The sequence below is a fragment of the Anomaloglossus baeobatrachus genome, chromosome 1 (assembly GCF_048569485.1).
Source record: "Anomaloglossus baeobatrachus isolate aAnoBae1 chromosome 1, aAnoBae1.hap1, whole genome shotgun sequence".
Classification (NCBI taxonomy): Eukaryota; Metazoa; Chordata; class Amphibia; order Anura; family Aromobatidae; genus Anomaloglossus; species Anomaloglossus baeobatrachus.
This window is the reverse complement of record NC_134353.1, coordinates 451500350-451521130: the sequence shown is the minus strand read 5'-3', so window position 1 is coordinate 451521130 and position 20781 is coordinate 451500350. Positions and strand designations below refer to the sequence as shown.

Sequence of the window (20781 nt, the reverse complement as noted above, 5' to 3'; positions counted from 1 at the left end):
CTCACGTCAGATTTCTTTAGCCACTCATTGCCTGCAGTGGTATATGTACAGCGCTCATGCATGCTTATGATTTCTTGCATTGTAGCAGCCACTTCAGTCTAGCATACAAGCAACACAAATGTATGACTGACGATTACTCAAGGTGTCTTCTACCCATACATTTATCAAGAGTGAGACAGAATACTATTTCACTGAATCTAAAAGTACAGTGGAACCTTGGATTAAGAGTAACTTGGTCTGAGAGTGTTTTGCAAGACAAGCAAAGCTTTTTACAAAAATTAACTTTGTTTAAGAGCAAAGATTTGCAATAAGAGCAAATCCTCACACTTCCGATTCTGTCCTTTCACAGCGCTCTAACCTGCTCTGGAGGTAACTTTCTGTACATATGTACTGTATACAGTATACCATTGTACAGTACAGTATACACTATATAGCATGTCTATCAGTTTGCATTTGTGGATACAGTATTGTACTTTCTGCTAACCAGTACAGCACATTGCTTGTAATGTAATTGCCTGGGCAGTATTCCTACCTCACATTTGGCTTAGTTCTGCCCTTATTTTGGGGAGAATAGATTTGGGGGGGGGGGGGTTTGTGTACTATACTACAATACAGATTGTCATATTTATACATCATTTTTTCTCTCTATAGTACCTCCCGCACACCAACAATTCTATTGTAAGGTAATGTGTAGTTTCGTTTGTTTTATGTTTTTTGCTGTACAGTATTTGTATTAGTGTACTGTCATTTTATATGATTACATTACATTTTGTATTACTGTAATAAGTTTGTATAAATGCAGTAAATATTTTTGGGTTGCGGAACGAATTGTCTGCGATTCAATTATTTCCTATGGGAACATTCGCTTTGATATAAGAGTAACTTGGTGTAAGAGCACAGTCCTGGAACCAATTATGCTCGTAATCCAAGGTTCCACTAATTCATTTGTTACGTTGAGGTTTGTTTTGATTCAATATAAATGGCTAATAATGAGCAATGATACTTTGAAGTTTCTGTTTATTAATCTCTTTACTGACAATGCCTTAGCATTGATTGCACCAGTAGCTTCAGGCACATCCGGACAGCAGATCCACACAAAGCATGCTGTTTTATGGTGCACTTTTCTAACAGGACGGTTTTAGAAATAAAACTCGCCTCGAATGGTAATTCCATTGCCTGGTCATCTGCCAGTGTCCTGTGATCACATTTACCCCGCGCCGAGTACACAAGCAAGAGACCCACAAATATCATAAGGCAGCAATTATGTTCCAGCTTTCGTCATTTTCCCCAGGAATTGCAGATTGGTAAAAAGTGGTTTGACAAAGACTGATTTCCGCATTGAACTCCATGAACACAAATGATCAGTTAGATGGGCCAGCTCAATTTCTGCCCAATCTTTTTTTGTGATATAGATGAGATCTGTGTCTCCACCCCCCCCCCTTCTCTACAAGATTTTGTATACCGTATTTTCCGGACTTTAAGACGCACTTTTTCCCCCCAAATGTTGGGGGAAAGTGGGGGGTGCGTCTTATAGTCTGAATGTAGGGCTGCAGGGAATGAGGGTGCTGCAGTAAAGCGGGTCATGAGCAGGCTGCAGCAGCGCCTGCCGTGACCACGTGGGCCCGTTCATTACATATGCACGCCCATCATCCCGCCCATCTCTCAGCGCTGAAGCCGGCGCTGACAGGTGGGCGGGATGCGCGCTTACTAAATAGCCAGCCGCGTGATCACCCCTGGCAACTACAGCCTGGAGTGATCATGTGCGGCTGTATTCACTGCTCCCCGCGCATCATCATCAGCGCGGGGTGCAGTGAATCAGTATAACTCACCGTTCCCCTGCAGCACCGCAATCTCCTCCTGTTAGTGCCGGTAAAGCTGTGTGGAGCCGGCCACAATCCCTATAGCATCGCGATGTCCTCCTGTCTGTGCCGGCGCGGCTGTGTGGAGACTAGCGGTGCTCACAGCGATGATGTCATCGCTGTGCGCACGTGTCCACACACAGCCGCGCCGGAACAGACAGGAGGACATCGCGATGCTATAGGGATTGTGGCCGGCTCCACACAGCGCTACCGGCACCAACAAGAGGAGGAGCGATGCTGCGTGGAGCAAGGAAAGGTGAGTATAAACGTTTATTTACTTTTTTGTGTGCCACGGATGCAGGATATATAGCAGGACGGGGGGGGGCACATTATGAGCAGGACGGGGGGGGCACATTATGAGCAGGACGGGGGGGGCACATTATGAGCAGGACGGGGGGGGCACATTATGAGCAGGACGGGGGGGGCACATTATGAGCAGGACGGGGGGGGCACATTATGAGCAGGACGGGGGGGGCACATTATGAGCAGGACGGGGGGGGCACATTATGAGCAGGACGGGGGGGGCACATTATGAGCAGGACGGGGGGGGCACATTATGAGCAGGACGGGGGGGGCACATTATGAGCAGGACGGGGGGGGCACATTATGAGCAGGACGGGGGGGGCACATTATGAGCAGGACGGGGGGGGCACATTATGAGCAGGACGGGGGGGGCACATTATGAGCAGGACGGGGGGCACATTATGAGCAGGACGGGGGGCACATTATGAGCAGGACGGGGGGCACATTATGAGCAGGACGGGGGGCACATTATGAGCAGGACGGGGGGCACATTATGAGCAGGACGGGGGGCACATTATGAGCAGGACGGGGGGCACATTATGAGCAGGACGGGGGGCACATTATGAGCAGGACGGGGGGCACATTATGAGCAGGACGGGGGGCACATTATGAGCAGGACGGGGGGCACATTATGAGCAGGACGGGGGGCACATTATGAGCAGGACGGGGGGCACATTATGAGCAGGACGGGGGGCACATTATGAGCAGGACGGGGGGCACATTATGAGCAGGACGGGGGGCACATTATGAGCAGGACGGGGGGCACATTATGAGCAGGACGGGGGGCACATTATGAGCAGGACGGGGGGCACATTATGAGCAGGACGGGGGGCACATTATGAGCAGGACGGGGGGCACATTATGAGCAGGACGGGGGGCACATTATGAGCAGGACGGGGGGCACATTATGAGCAGGACGGGGGGCACATTATGAGCAGGACGGGGGGCACATTATGAGCAGGACGGGGGGCACATTATGAGCAGGACGGGGGGCACATTATGAGCAGGACGGGGGGCACATTATGAGCAGGACGGGGGGCACATTATGAGCAGGACGGGGGGCACATTATGAGCAGGACGGGGGGCACATTATGAGCAGGACGGGGGGCACATTATGAGCAGGACGGGGGGCACATTATGAGCAGGACGGGGGGCACATTATGAGCAGGACGGGGGGCACATTATGAGCAGGACGGGGGGCACATTATGAGCAGGACGGGGGGCACATTATGAGCAGGACGGGGGGCACATTATGAGCAGGACGGGGGGCACATTATGAGCAGGACGGGGGGCACATTATGAGCAGGACGGGGGGCACATTATGAGCAGGACGGGGGGCACATTATGAGCAGGACGGGGGGCACATTATGAGCAGGACGGGGGGCACATTATGAGCAGGACGGGGGGCACATTATGAGCAGGACGGGGGGCACATTATGAGCAGGACGGGGGGCACATTATGAGCAGGACGGGGGGCACATTATGAGCAGGACGGGGGGCACATTATGAGCAGGACGGGGGGCACATTATGAGCAGGACGGGGGGCACATTATGAGCAGGACGGGGGGCACATTATGAGCAGGACGGGGGGCACATTATGAGCAGGACGGGGGGCACATTATGAGCAGGACGGGGGGCACATTATGAGCAGGACGGGGGGCACATTATGAGCAGGACGGGGGGCACATTATGAGCAGGACGGGGGGCACATTATGAGCAGGACGGGGGGCACATTATGAGCAGGACGGGGGGCACATTATGAGCAGGACGGGGGGCACATTATGAGCAGGACGGGGGGCACATTATGAGCAGGACGGGGGGCACATTATGAGCAGGACGGGGGGCACATTATGAGCAGGACGGGGGGCACATTATGAGCAGGACGGGGGGCACATTATGAGCAGGACGGGGGGCACATTATGAGCAGGACGGGGGGCACATTATGAGCAGGACGGGGGGCACATTATGAGCAGGACGGGGGGCACATTATGAGCAGGACGGGGGGCACATTATGAGCAGGACGGGGGGCACATTATGAGCAGGACGGGGGGCACATTATGAGCAGGACGGGGGGCACATTATGAGCAGGACGGGGGGCACATTATGAGCAGGACGGGGGGCACATTATGAGCAGGACGGGGGGCACATTATGAGCAGGACGGGGGGCACATTATGAGCAGGACGGGGGGCACATTATGAGCAGGACGGGGGGCACATTATGAGCAGGACGGGGGGCACATTATGAGCAGGACGGGGGGCACATTATGAGCAGGACGGGGGGCACATTATGAGCAGGACGGGGGGCACATTATGAGCAGGACGGGGGGCACATTATGAGCAGGACGGGGGGCACATTATGAGCAGGACGGGGGGCACATTATGAGCAGGACGGGGGGCACATTATGAGCAGGACGGGGGGCACATTATGAGCAGGACGGGGGGCACATTATGAGCAGGACGGGGGGCACATTATGAGCAGGACGGGGGGCACATTATGAGCAGGACGGGGGGCACATTATGAGCAGGACGGGGGGCACATTATGAGCAGGACGGGGGGCACATTATGAGCAGGACGGGGGGCACATTATGAGCAGGACGGGGGGCACATTATGAGCAGGACGGGGGGCACATTATGAGCAGGACGGGGGGCACATTATGAGCAGGACGGGGGGCACATTATGAGCAGGACGGGGGGCACATTATGAGCAGGACGGGGGGCACATTATGAGCAGGACGGGGGGCACATTATGAGCAGGACGGGGGGCACATTATGAGCAGGACGGGGGGCACATTATGAGCAGGACGGGGGGCACATTATGAGCAGGACGGGGGGCACATTATGAGCAGGACGGGGGGCACATTATGAGCAGGACGGGGGGCACATTATGAGCAGGACGGGGGGCACATTATGAGCAGGACGGGGGGCACATTATGAGCAGGACGGGGGGCACATTATGAGCAGGACGGGGGGCACATTATGAGCAGGACGGGGGGCACATTATGAGCAGGACGGGGGGCACATTATGAGCAGGACGGGGGGCACATTATGAGCAGGACGGGGGGCACATTATGAGCAGGACGGGGGGCACATTATGAGCAGGACGGGGGGCACATTATGAGCAGGACGGGGGGCACATTATGAGCAGGACGGGGGGCACATTATGAGCAGGACGGGGGGCACATTATGAGCAGGACGGGGGGCACATTATGAGCAGGACGGGGGGCACATTATGAGCAGGACGGGGGGCACATTATGAGCAGGACGGGGGGCACATTATGAGCAGGACGGGGGGCACATTATGAGCAGGACGGGGGGCACATTATGAGCAGGACGGGGGGCACATTATGAGCAGGACGGGGGGCACATTATGAGCAGGACGGGGGGCACATTATGAGCAGGACGGGGGCACATTATGAGCAGGACGGGGGGCACATTATGAGCAGGACGGGGGGCACATTATGAGCAGGACGGGGGGCACATTATGAGCAGGACGGGGGGCACATTATGAGCAGGACGGGGGGCACATTATGAGCAGGACGGGGGGCACATTATGAGCAGGACGGGGGGCACATTATGAGCAGGACGGGGGGCACATTATGAGCAGGACGGGGGGCACATTATGAGCAGGACGGGGGGCACATTATGAGCAGGACGGGGGGCACATTATGAGCAGGACGGGGGGCACATTATGAGCAGGACGGGGGGCACATTATGAGCAGGACGGGGGGCACATTATGAGCAGGACGGGGGGCACATTATGAGCAGGACGGGGGGCACATTATGAGCAGGACGGGGGGCACATTATGAGCAGGACGGGGGGCACATTATGAGCAGGACGGGGGGCACATTATGAGCAGGACGGGGGGCACATTATGAGCAGGACGGGGGGCATATTATGAGCAGGACGGGGGGCATATTATGAGCAGGACGGGGGGCATATGAGCAGGACGGGGGGCATATTATGAGCAGGACAGGATGGGGTATATAGCATGATGCGGCCATATACCAGGATGAGGTATATAGCAGGATGGGAGCACATACCAGGATGGCAGTATATAGCAAGATGGGGGCTATACCAGGATGAGGGACATATACTGTATATACAAGGCAGGAGGATCATTACCAGGATGCGGCACCTTAGTAGAGAATTTGGGGACATTACCCCCATAATAGTGTCAGCAGCAGATCCTCGCCCCATAACAGCGTGTCATGACCACATTTTTTGCTTAACATTTTATTTTCCATCTCTAAAACCAGAGTTCGTCTTATGGTCCTGTGCGTCTTATAGTCCGAAAAATACGGTACATAGTTTGAACACACCCGGGTATGTGCACCTGTTCAATATATATAGCAGAAAAATCTGCAGCAAACAGGATGAAATATGGATGTAGTGACAGGAAAACGCAGCATCAAATACATGCATAGTTCCCCACTGAAATAAGTAATGTGTGCGTAATACTAAAGGATTCTCATTCACTTTGATGGTATTAGGTAAACCCCTCAGGTTTTGTGATAATTCTGCAGACACAACATATCAAAAACACTAAAAACCTGCAACATGTGCAGACCTTAGGATCCTCACTACCAGGTCACCAATTTAATTCTTCCACAAAATCAGCGAACTGCTGCAGTCCAATCTGTTACTGAAGAAGGTGTATTTGGAGTAGTATCATACAATGCCACATGGACCATTTCTAGAGACAAGTAACACTTATTACGAGTAGTGTTGAGCGAGTATGCTCGTTACTACTCGGTACTCGCACGAGTATCGCTGTACTCGGGCTACTCAGCGGGGACCGAGTAATCTCGCGATACTCGTGCTGTTCTCGTGGTCTTCATCCCTGCATGTTGGCGCTCTTTTGAGAGCCAGCCCTCATGCAGGGATTGGCTGGCAGACCACTGCAATGCCACAGCCCTGTTAGTTGTGGAATTGCAGTGATTGGCCGGCCTGCACAGCGTGACCGAGCCTTTATACCGGCGGGCGCGCACTGTGCTCTGCACACAGCCATCCAGTCAGTGCAGGGAGAGTGTTGCTGCTTCAGGGAAAGGTTTGCGGCCCTTTATAGCTATTTCCGTAGCAGGGCTGCAAACAGTGTGACCAGAAGTCCTTCTCAGGACTATTATAGTTGTATACAGGCAGGCAGGGTATAGCCAGGTCGGAGTACAGGAGCAGAGTCCTTTACAGGACTATTGTTGCTGTATACAGGCAGGGTATAGCCAGGTCGGAATACAGGCTAGTGACCAGAAGAGTCCTTGTCAGGACTATTGTAGCAGTATACAGGCAGGCAGGCAGGGTATATAGCCATTCCTAGTGGTGACCGTATACCAGCCTTCATCATATCTGGGGCTGGTGTACACAGTCTAAAACAGTCCAGATAGTGTCAGACTTCTCAGCAATTGTGCTCCTAAAAACCTGTTAGGTTCTTAGTGCGTCCGTGCTTGCATTTAAAAAACGCACGTGTGTGCCTGTTGGTGGCAGCGTTCAGGTGCACTTGTGTGCGTTTTGCACAAACTTGGATATAAAACGCACAAGTCTAGTGAATACACGTCAGCACAGCATTGCAAAATGCGCAAGGGCGTTGGCAAGGAACAAGGAAGTGGACGTGATGGTGGTGCAGGCAGAGGCCGAGGTCGTGGGCAAGCTCTAATTTCGCCACAACAAAGGGCCACATCTACTCGCTCGCACGTCCTGTCCCAAATTCTTGGGGACCGCAGCAGTACACCGCTCTTGAACCAAGACCAGTGTCAACAGGTTGTTAGTTGGATAGCGGATAATGCTTCCAGTCAGATTGGCACCACCACAAACACTCTGTCTTCCACACGGTCAAGTGTCAATAGCCGTGATACTGCACCGCACATTTCAGAACCTGATCCTCCTTCCTACCACAAGGCTGAGTACACGTCCTTGGACATTACTGATCCCACACTTGGACACTCGGAAGAGCTGTTCACGTTTCCATTCGCACATTCTGGCCTCTCGCCAGCTCATGTTGAAGTGGGTCATGAGGAGATTGTATGTACAGATGCCCAAATATTTGAGCAGCCACGTTCTCACGAAGTTGGCAACTAGTCTCAACAAGGGGTGGACGATGATGAGACAATTGTCAGGAAGTCAGGAGGAGGAGCAGGGTGCGGAAGAGGAAGACGACGTGGTGGATGATCCAGTAACTGACCCAACCTGGCAGGAGGATATGCAGAGCGAGGACAGCAGTGCACAGGGGGAGGGAGGCGTAGCATCCCAACAGGCAGTAAAAAGCAGGGTGGTGGCTCCAGGCAGAAGTCAGGCAACCGTTCCCCGAACAACAACACGACACAAGGTGCCTGTACAAATGTTAGGTCTTCCCGAGTCTGGCAGTTTTTTAAGTTGGCTCCAGATGATTCTAAAAAGGCCATTTGCAACACCTGCCGTGCCAGCATCAGCAGGGGTTCCAAAACTAGCAGCCTGACCACCACCAGCATGATCAGGCACGTCAGCCAAGCACCCGACTTTGTGGGAAGTACAACAGAGTCGAGGAGCAGTGCTTGCTGATGTCACTGCTACGTCTTCGCTTGTTGTGCATGCGAGCCAATCCCCTGTCCATGCTGCCTGCGAACAAGCCTCCTCCAGCCCTGCACCTGCAGTTGCCCACGCAGAAATAACACCATCATCAAGCACGTCCTTGTCCCAGCGCAGCGTTCAGTTATCCATTCAGCAAACCTTTGAACGCAGGCGCAAATACACTGCCAACGCCCCACATGCCACAGTTCTAAATGCTAACATTTCGCGACTGCTTGCGCTGGAAATGTTGCCTTTTAGGCTGGTGGAGACAGAAGCATTCCGCGACCTGATGGCGGCAGCTGTCCCACGTTACTCGGTCCCCAGCCGCCACTATTTCTCCCGATGTGCCGTCCCCGCATTGCATAACCACGTGTCACAAAACATCACACGTGCCCTGAACAACGCTGTTTCACCCAAAGTCCACCTAACCACAGACACGTGGACAAGTGCTTGTGGGCAAGGCCGCTACATCTCGTTGACGGCACACTGGGTTAATATTGTGGAAGCTGGGACCCAGTCTGAGCGAGGGACGGAACACGTCCTTCACACACCAAGGTTTGCAGGCCCTACCTCAGTCAGGGTTTCACCCACACTCTACAGCTCCGGAATGTCATGCTCCTCAGCCTCATCCTCCTCCTGCGCATCCTCATCCACTTTACCCTCCACACCAGTCCCAAGCTGGAAGCACTGCAGCACTGCCTCGGCGAAGCGGCAACAGGCTGTGCTGAAGCTAATCTGCATAGGTGACAAACCCCACAATGCAGAAGAGGTGTGGACTCACACCTCTGAACCTAAAGCCAGGAAAGGTCGTGTGTGACAATGGCCGGAACCTGGTGGCGGCTTTGAGGCGAGGCCAGCTGACACATGTTCCATGCGTGGCCCATGTGCTCAACCTCGTGGTTCAGCGGTTTCTAAAGTCATACCCAGAGCTGTCTGATCTGCTGGTAAAAGTTCGCCGCCTGTCTGCACATTTTCGAAAGTCACCTACTGCTTCAGCCGGCCTTGCCGGCTTTCAGCGCAGTTTGCATCTTCCGGCTCACAGACTGGTGTGTGATGTCCCCACGCGTTGGAATTCAACTCTGCACATGTTGGTCAGGATATGTGAGCAGAAGAGGGCAGTTGTTGAGTACCTGCATCACCTAAGCCGTCGGGAAATGGGTCAAACTCCACACAACACCTGAGGAGTGGAGATGGATGTCCGACCTATGTACCATCCTCCAAAACTTTGAGGACTCCACCAAGATGGTGAGTGTGGATGACGCCATAATTAGCGTCACCATACCGCTTCTCTGCCTTCTAAAACGGTCTCTGCTCAAAAACAAACATGATGCATTGCAGGCGGAGCGCGATGAGTTGGAGCAAGAAACAGTAGTGGGTGTGGGTGATAACACAGCCCAGCCTCGTCTCATCACAACGTGCAGTGGAGGACTATGACGAGGAGGAGGATGAAGACATGGAGCAACTCTCCGGCCAAATTGAGGATATGACATGCACACCAGTCATATCCTCGGTTCAGCGTGGCTGGCCAGAGGACAGGGTAGATGAGGAGGAGGAGGACAGCATGTTCAGTCATCGTGTTGGTCAGGATACTGAAGTACTGGCTGTTAAGAGTCTGGCGCACATGGCTGACTTTATGGTAAGCTGCCTGTCTCGTGACCCTCGCGTTAAGAACATCTTGGCCGATAATCATTACTGGTTGGTAACACTGTTAGACCCACGCTACAAGGAGAACTTTATGTCTCTTATTCCCGAGGCGGAGAGGTCAGCCAAAATGCAGCAGTTCCGGAAGGCCATAGTCACGGAAGTAGGCAAAGCATTCCCCTCACAAAACGCTAGCGGCATAGGTCAGGAATCAGTGGACAACCAAGGTGTACAGCCGAGAGGGGCACAAGTCCAATCCGCCAGAGGTAGGGGAACAGTCTTTAAGATGTGGGACAGTTTTCTCAGCCCCTCACGTACCACAGCCCCTGAGGTGCGGGGTAGTGCCACAAGAAATCCTAAGTTTGCCCAGATGCTCAAGGAGTACCTTGCAGATCAAACAACTGTACTCCGACATTCCTCTGTGCCTTACAATTAATCTATCCAGGGACAATGTGGAGCCTCCCAATTTTTGGCTGCCCTGCCTAAGGGCTATACTACAATAGACCCACTTCCTGACAATGGACACTTCAGGTTTACAGGCCCTCATGCACGTCTCTATCCAGGGACAATGTGGAGCCTCCCAATTTTTGGCTGCCCTGCCTAAGGGCTATACTACAATAGACCCACTTCCTGACAATGGACACTTCAGGTTTACAGGCCCTCATGCACGTCTCTATCCAGGGACAATGTGGAGCCTCCCAATTTTTGGCTGCCCTGCCTAAGGGCTATACTACAATAGACCCACTTCCTGACAATGGACACTTCAGGTTTACAGGCCCTCATGCACGTCTCTATCCAGGGACAACGTGGAGCCTCCCAATTTTTGGCTGCCCTGCCAAAGGGCTATACTACAATAGACCCACTTCCTCAAAATGGGCACATTAGACTCAAGAGGCCTTCATGTACGTTTCTTCTCAGGGACATCGAAGTGCCACACAATCTTTTCACGTAAAATCTTTCATGTAATCTCCAAAAGTAACATACACCAGCTCTATCTCACTATTGGGTATGTGCCCTTAACATTTCCGCCATGAAAATTCATTTTGGTGTCATTTTGGAAGGTTTTCTGGTGAGTCCGTAAAACGCGGACAAAATTGTTCACAGCTGTGACTTTTGAGTGATAAATGCTTCAAGGGGTCTTCCCCATGCTGTTGCCATGTCATTTGAGCACTCTTCTGAGACTTTTGTGACATTTTTAGGGTTTCTACATGCTGCCGGGGGTCATTTCATAAAAATACTCGGGTCTCCCATAGGATAACATTGTGCTCGGTGCTCGGGCCGAGTACACGAGTATCTTGGGATGCTCGACCCGAGCCTCGAGCACCCGAGCTTTTTAGTACTCGCTCATCACTAATTACGAGGTGTCGCTCTCAGATCCAGCAGCCATGCAGGGCAGTATATGATGCATGGCCAAGAGGTAAACCCTAAGGAATTCCCCCTGATTTGTCGCAATCCTTGTGACACACAATGAGTGTACATCCGCTGTACATGCTGATGAAGCATGCTATTTATATGTACCTCACATGGACTTGCAGCAAAACCATGGCAAATTGCAAGCAGTTAGCCTATTGCCATGGGCCAGCTGGATGTAAATGAAAAGCCCACAAGCTAGCCATCTGGCATATCCTTGACAGCTGTATACACACGGCAGATATGTTGCTAACATTTCTTGTAACTAAACATGAATGCAGTGGTTTCTGCCGCATGGATTTCCACAGCCCTCAGTCATATGGGACAGTCACAGCAATCTCCATCCTTTGCAAGGTGCTAGTGTGCCACATTACAAAATGGGAGCGATCTGACGTCCTTACAGAGCGGTATAGAGAGGTTTGCACTAATTGCTGCATCAAATGACTGCTAATCGGTGGACATTTAAATTGGGGTTGTTTAATCGACTGTTTACATGTGAAGACCTTGCTTAACAATGTGCACGGAATAATATGTAATACACAGTTCAGTGCATAGGCTGCTATTGTTTACACCGGACAACATGTGGCCAAGAAGGATGATCTTATGTACAGCACAAAATCAGTCATGGGCAGCCTGTCTACACTGCTTAAAGGGTTAAAGGGAAGCTGTCAGGTGTAATATGCACACAGGACCACAAGCAGTTCTGGGGGATATTACTAATCCCTTTATCTACTAGCATAGTATTTCTAAAGACCTTTTATCTTATGCTAGTGAGCGGGGACACTAGTCCCATGGGCGTTGCTTCCCTTCCTAGTCGCCCCCATTAGCACATGAGTATGCCCCTGTAGGTGTGCTGCCATACTAATGAATGGTAGCGTCAGAGGATGATCTCTCACCTGTCCGCTGCCATCGCTGGATTTCGGCTCAGTGCACATGATCCCGGAGTTTGGGTCATGCGCACTATGAATCCGGGTGTACACGTCCTGGCGTCAAACTGAAGTAGAGCACATGACTGAACCTCTGGGGTCATGCGCACTGAGCCGAAATCCAGCGTTGGACACGAGGGCAGAGAGCGAGTGAGATCTCCTCTGATGCTGTGCATTCATTAACATTTTCAAAAGGGTAAAGATCCAGCGTCTTATGGAGAACAGGGGAGAGGAAAAAAGAGGGGAAAAAAAAAAATTGTACATATTTTTAATGGAATTCAATAAATTTAGATTTTTTTTTTAAAAAAAAAAAAAAAGTCTTTTTTTTTCTCCTGTTCTCCATGAGACGCTGGATGTTTACCCTTTTGGATTTTGTCTTTCCTGCCCGGGTCAAAGCGTTTTCCATGCGCTGGCAGTGGATCCAGGAGTGAAGAGGGGTGAGCTGAAATTCTTTATTTTTTTCTATTCATTTACATCTTCGCACACCCACAGAGGCTAATGGGGCTGACTAGCAAGGGAAGGAACGTCCCCGAGCTCATTAGCATACGATAAAAAAATCTTTAGAAATATTATGCTAGTGTATACAGGGAGGGTTATAAGAAGTGATATCCATGCGGCACTCAAAATTACAGGTGCTCGGTCAAGGGATGGCACACCAAATAATATACCAACATAAGACCAGCACTACAACAACTTGCAGTAAGCTTTAGGATTGAATCCATAGAAGCACAGTACAAACAAAAAGAACGCGTTTTCGGCTAGACCTTTTCGGCATTGACAAAGGCTAAAGGTGTAGCCAAAAACGCGTTCTCTTTGGTTTGTACTGTACTTCTATGGGTTAAATCCTAAAGATTCCTGCAAGTTTTGTAGTGTTCATACACAGGGACGGTTAGGCAGGGATTAGCAATATGCACAACACTTTCCAGATGCTAGGTGTACACATGGGTCCAGGAAGGATTTCTGCTACAATTATGTGTAACTTTGGATAACTGTGGGACAAACAGGTTCTCCCGTCTCCCCCATACACATATATGCCTAGCTCAGAGCAGCACCTTACCGGAGAACAGCAGGCTCAGGCATGTAAGCCAGCTAATCCTTATTCAGCCCGGCAATCTGTTGGGGGATAGTCAGGAGGACCCCATACACAGATTGGTTTATCCTACCGAAATATGTGGATTCAACTGATTTTAATCTAACGTGTATTGGAGCTTTAAGGGGTTATCTGATGTAGTCCAGAGCTGCTTATTTCCAGATTTTACACAAGTGTTGCCGAGATCTTACGATTTGCACACCTGCCAAGAGGCATGCACAAGTGGCAGATATTTCAGCACAGAAGGAAATCCACGGCACTCACTTCCAGAGAATAAAATCATCTTTTATTGCAACATATTAAAATTCACCTGTCAATGGAGGCCAAGTCAGGAGTGGTGGGAGGGGACGCACCATTCCATGCAACAGCGCCACTACAGGCCTGAGTAAACAAGGGGTGGTCAGAACCTGTACCACCACAGTCGTGAAAAACGGTCTGTCTGACCAAATCTGCACTTTGTCCTCCCCTCCCCCCACTCCTGCCTTGGCCTCCACTGAGAGGTCAATTTTAATATGTTGCAATAAATGAAGATTTCCTTCTGTACTGAAATCCTTTTATTTCCCAGCACCTGGGGGCACTTGTCGCTGAGCACCACTGGTTTTGTGCCGGATCCCCCGCTTGTGGCCTGCTGTCCACATGTGAATGGTGCCAGGCGAGCATTGTTCATTACAAGTGGCAGATATTGCATCTCAGCATTCATGCAGACATCCGTGCAAATTGGTCCAATCTCGGACCACAATGCACGAACTGGGCGCAGGTCTGCTGACCGGAGTGTGACCGCTTTCTACAATGCTGGACGTTTGGGTCAGGAGAACCACAGCCAGTCCATGCATTGCGGTGCGAGATTGGACAGATTGTTCTGTGCTCTGTATATCACTGTCTTCAGCAGCACGTCGTGTTTACACAAAACAATGTACTGCCGAGAATGAGGATTTTAAGTAATTAGGCTCTAAAAGGAACACTGCCATTTTACTTCACAAAGCACAAATACCATCCTAACCTCTGATCATCGCTCTTCACCCTTCTAATACTACATACTGACACCTGTCCATTAGATCAGTGAGCACAGAGGGAAAAATACGTAATTACTTACCGGTTTCCAGAGCCACGACAGCACGTAGGAGAGAGGATCCACCCATCCCAATGCTCAGGAAAGCTACATTTTTAGGCCCAGTGCCCACGCTGTGCAGTTTTGACGCCTATTTTCAGAAATCTGCAGCAAAATCTGCATGTCCATTGTGAAGCCAGCAAAGTCTATGAGAATTTACAAGTGCTGTGCCCACGTTGCTTATTTTTCCCTTGCGTATTTGGTGCAGAAAAAAAGAAATCTGCACCAAATATGCAAGGGAAAAATACTCAACATGGGCACAGCACTTGTGAATTCTCATAGACTTTACTGGCTTCACAATGGACATGCAGATTTTGCTGCAGATTTCTGAAAATGTGCGTCAAAACTACACAGCGTGGGTACTGGGCCTTAAAAGGAACCTGTCAGGTCAAATATGCACCTGGGACCACGAGCAGTTCTGGGTGTATATTGCTAATCCTGCCTAACCATCCCTGTATACACTAGCATAGATAGAGATCTTTAGAAAAAGGATTTCTAGAGATCTTTTATCTTCTGTCCCGCTCTGTGACGTCACCGGAGGTTTCTGAGGAGCTTCCTTCCGGCCCGGGTCACAGGGGCGTCTGCAGATAGCGCTGCGATGTAAAGCACACCAGGATACACCCGACCTCCCGCATGCCTACTCCGCTCTGCGGCCCCACGTTGCTCCAGGATGCACTGATGCTGGACTAGGCTGTGCTCCTCTTTCTGGGTGACACCAGGGGTCTGCACCGAGAACGCACTGACGCCGGACCAGGCCGTGCCCCCCCAGAGATGGCTGCTCAGGTGAGCTTCGAAGATACATCTCTCTGCAGCGCCAAGTGCTGTAGGTCGACCACTGAAGAGTATAGAGAGGCTGTCTTTTGGGATGGATCCTCTCTCCTCGCTGCTGTCGTGGGGAGAGAAAAAGACAGTAAACATGGCAGAGGGCACCCAGCATCTGCAGCCTGAAGTCATCCAGGAGAGCAGAACCTGCCATAAATACTCGTGCTGGAAATAGAGCACACTCCGGGGACTGCATCATGTGCTCATATACCTGCAGCTAATCCGAATAATAAACAGGTGCTGCACACTGCAATTAGCACACAAAGCTGCAACCTGCCCGACCGGTTCTAAGCACAAGGCTGATGAAGGAAAGCATCTAATGAGGGGGCTCCTCACACTGCTGGGGGCACCAGCTCCAGAGAGCCGCACACTGCGCACACCAGACCACGTCGCACTGCTAAGGGCTCAGGAGAGCCACGCAGCACTGCACACAGGCACCTCACACTGCCGGGGGATCAGGACAGCTGCCACAGCACTGCACACACCTGACCACTACACACAGCCCGGGGGCTCCTCACACTGCTGGGGGCACCAGCTCCAGAGAGCCGCACACTGAGCACACCAGACCACGTCGCACTGCTAAGGGCTCAGGAGAGCCACGCAGCACTGCACACAGGCACCTCACACTGCCGGGGGATCAGGACAGCTGCCACAGCACTGCACACACCTGACCACTACACACAGCCCGGGGGCTCCTCACACTGCTGGGGGCACCAGCTCCAGAGAGCCGCACACTGAGCACACCAGACCACGTCACACTGCTAAGGGCTCAGGAGAGCCACGCAGCACTGCACACAGGCACCTCACAATGCCAGGGGATCAGGACAGCTGCCTCAGCACTGCACACACCTGACCACTACACACAGCCCGGGGGCTCCTCACACTGCTGGGGGCACCAGCTCCAGAGAGCCGCACACTGAGCACACCAGACCACGTCGCACTGCTAAGGGCTCAGGAGAGCCACGCAGCACTGCACACAGGCACCTCACACTGCCGGGGGATCAGGACAGCTGCCACAGCACTGCACACACCTGACCACGTCACACTGCTAAGGGCTCAGGAGAGCCACGCAGCACTGCACACACCTGACCACGTCACACTGCTAAGGGCTCAGGAGAGCCACGCAGCACTGCACACAGGCACCTCACACTGCCGGGGGATCAGGACAGCTGCCACAGCACTGCACACACCTGACCACTACACACAGCCCGGGGGCTCCTCACACTGCTGGGGGCACCAGCTCCAGAGAGCCACACACTGCGCACACCAGACCACGTCACACTGCTAAGGGCTCAGGAGAGCCACGCAGCACTGCACACAGGCACCTCACAATGCCAGGGGATCAGGACAGCTGCCTCAGCACTGCACACACCTGACCACTACACACAGCCCGGGGGCTCCTCACACTGCTGGGGGCACCAGCTCCAGAGAGCCGCACACTGAGCACACCAGACCACGTCGCACTGCTAAGGGCTCAGGAGAGCCACGCAGCACTGCACACAGGCACCTCACACTGCCGGGGGATCAGGACAGCTGCCACAGCACTGCACACACCTGACCACTACACACAGCCCGGGGGCTCCTCACACTGCTGGGGGCACCAGCTCCAGAGAGCCGCACACTGAGCACACCAGACCACGTCACACTGCTAAGGGCTCAGGAGAGCCACGCAGCACTGCACACAGGCACCTCACAATGCCAGGGGATCAGGACAGCTGCCTCAGCACTGCACACACCTGACCACTACACACAGCCCGGGGGCTCCTCACACTGCTGGGGGCACCAGCTCCAGAGAGCCGCACACTGAGCACACCAGACCACGTCGCACTGCTAAGGGCTCAGGAGAGCCACGCAGCACTGCACACAGGCACCTCACACTGCCGGGGGATCAGGACAGCTGCCACAGCACTGCACACACCTGACCACGTCACACTGCTAAGGGCTCAGGAGAGCCACGCAGCACTGCACACACCTGACCACGTCACACTGCTAAGGGCTCAGGAGAGCCACGCAGCACTGCACACAGGCACCTCACACTGCCGGGGGATCAGGACAGCTGCCACAGCACTGCACACACCTGACCACTACACACAGCCCGGGGGCTCCTCACACTGCTGGGGGCACCAGCTCCAGAGAGCCACACACTGCGCACACCAGACCACGTCACACTGCTAAGGGCTCAGGAGAGCCACGCAGCACTGCACACAGGCACCTCACAATGCCAGGGGATCAGGACAGCTGCCTCAGCACTGCACACACCTGACCACTACACACAGCCCGGGGGCTCCTCACACTGCTGGGGGCACCAGCTCCAGAGAGCCGCACACTGAGCACACCAGACCACGTCGCACTGCTAAGGGCTCAGGAGAGCCACGCAGCACTGCACACAGGCACCTCACACTGCCGGGGGATCAGGACAGCTGCCACAGCACTGCACACACCTGACCACGTCACACTGCTAAGGGCTCAGGAGAGCCACGCAGCACTGCACACAGGCACCTCACACTGCCGGGGGATCAGGACAGCTGCCACAGCACTGCACACACCTGACCACTACACACAGCCCGGGGGCTCCTCACACTGCTGGGGGCACCAGCTCCAGAGAGCCACACACTGCGCACACCTGACCACGTCACACTGCTAAGGGCTCAGGAGAGCCACGCAGCACTGCACACAGGCACCTCACAATGCCGGGGGATCAGGACAGCTGCCTCAGCACTGCACACACCTGACCACTACACACAGCCCGGGGGCTCTTCACACTGCTGGGGGCACCAGCTCCAGAGAGCCACACACTGCGCACACCAGACCACGTCACACTGCTAAGGGCTCAGGAGAGCCACACAGCACTGCACACAGGCACCTCACAATGCCGGGGAATCAGGACAGCTGCCTCAGCACTGCACACACCTGACCACTACACACAGCCCGGGGGCTCCTCACACTGCACAAACCTGACCACTACACGGCCCGGGGGCTCCTCACACTGCTGGGGTCTCAGGAAAGCCGCACTGCACATACATGACCACCACACACGGGCCAGGGGCTCCTCACTGCTGGGGGCTCAGGAAAGCCGCACTGCATATACCTGACCACTACACATGGCCCAGGGGCTCCTCACACTGCCAGGGGCTCCAGAGAGTCGCACTGCACATACCTGACCACTACACACGGCCCGGGAGCTCCTCACACTGCCGGGGACTCCAGAGTCGCACTGCATATACCTGACCACTACACACGGCCCGGGAGCTCCTCACACTGCCGGGGACTCCTCACACTGCCGGGGACTCCAGAGAGTCGCACTGCATATACCTGACCACTACACATGGCCCGGGGACTCCTCACACTGCCGGGGACTCCTCACACTGCACAAACCTGACCACTACACACGGCCCGGGGGCTCCTCACACTGCTGGGGGCTCAGGAAAGCCGCACTGCATATACCTGACCACTACACACGGCCCGGGGGCTCCTCACACTGCTGGGGGCTCAGTAAAGCCGCACTGCACATACATGACCACTACACAAGAGCTCCTCACTGCTAGGGGCTCAGGAAAGCCGCACTGCATATACCTGACCACTACACATGGCCCGGGGACTCCTCACACTGCCGGGGACTCCTCACACTGCCGGGGACTCCTCACACTGCCGGGGACTCCTCACACTGCCGGGGACTCCTCACACTGCCGGGGATTCCAGAGAGTCGCACTGCATATACCTGACCACTACACATGGCCCGGGGACTCCTCACACTGCCGGGGACTCCTCACACTGCCGGGGATTCCAGAGAGTCGCACTGCATATACCTGACCACTACACATGGCCCGGGGGCTCCTCACACTGCACATGGCTCATGGGCTCCTCTCACTGCCGGGGGCTCCAGAGAGTCGCACTGCATATACCTGACCACTTCACATGGCCCGGGGGCTCCTCACACTGCACATGGCTCATGGGCTCCTCTCACTGCCGGGGGCTCCAGAGAGTCGCACTGCATATACCTGACCACTGCACATGGCCCAGGGACTGCTCACACTATCAGGCGCTCCGGAGAGCCGCTCTGCACTGCACACCTCTCCCATGCTAAGCAGCATTGCGCCCAGGCTGCATGGCGGGAGCGCACACGGCCCGGGGTTCCTTACACGCCCAGGCCTTCGGATCTCTCACTTTCTCAGGGTCACCTCAATCACTTCCCCTCCTGACAACCTCATACAGCCGCCACCTGCTCCAGCCTCTCACCCGATCTCATCCCCGCCCTGGTTGTTCATTTCTCTGCGGCCGATCTTGTGCCTCCGCCGTCTCTCTCAACACCTCCGACCAACGGGTAACAGAGCGCGAGGCTACGGGGTTTCCAAGCAGGGGGCGTCGTCAGCGTCATTACGCACGGATTACTTTCGACACTAGAGGCAAGGTCACAAATTACAGAGAGGGACGCCATTTTGCTGGAGTCTGGGGTGACGCGTTGTGCAGCCGACATTTCTTTTGCCTTGCGGAGCACTGTATTATGGCTACCTCCCATATGTCCAACCATACGATTGTTAGGACTGCTGTACAGAGCCAGATGTCTACTGGATAGGGAGGCTTCACACGCGGGGCATCGGCACTGGCATCACACTGTTTCATTAACCCCTTCTTCTGACCAGTGTCACTGATATAACTGTGGATCGCTTCTATGCATCCCGGCAATTGTGACCTTGGTTTTTCGAGACAATTTTACCACTGTCATGAAGTGCAATATAAGAAGATATTTTTTGTGTTTATTTGTGAAAGAAATGGAAATTCGTCGAAAACAGCGATTTCCAAACTTTGAATTTTTATGCCCATAAATCCGAGAGTTGTCACCCAAAATAGTTACTATATAATATTTCCCAATTTCCCTCGTGTCTACTTTACATCAGCATCGTTTTAGAAACATTTTGTTTTGTTTATTTTTGTTAGGAAGTTAGAAGGGCTCAAAGTTCATCAGCAATTTCTCATTTTTACAACAAAATTTACAAAAAACATTTTTTTTAGGGACCACATCACATTTGAAGTGACTTTGAGGGGCCGAGGTGACAGAAAATATCCAAAAGTGACACCATTCTAA

General features: G+C 53.3%; 1 protein-coding gene across 6 annotated transcripts in view; it reads right to left on the bottom strand.

Annotated features, from left to right (window-relative positions):
- The window catches only part of DAZAP1 (DAZ associated protein 1), a 79388-nt gene extending 59328 nt beyond the window's left edge, over positions 1-20060 (bottom strand). For all 6 annotated transcript variants that reach the window (XM_075353075.1, XM_075353090.1, XM_075353081.1 and 3 more), the window contains exon 1: positions 19935-20060. In XM_075353075.1, coding sequence (XP_075209190.1) covers positions 19935-19963 — 29 coding nt within the window. In that variant the 5' untranslated portion in view covers positions 19964-20060. The remainder of the gene's footprint in view (positions 1-19934) is intronic.
- Positions 20061-20781: the final 721 nt, after the last annotated feature.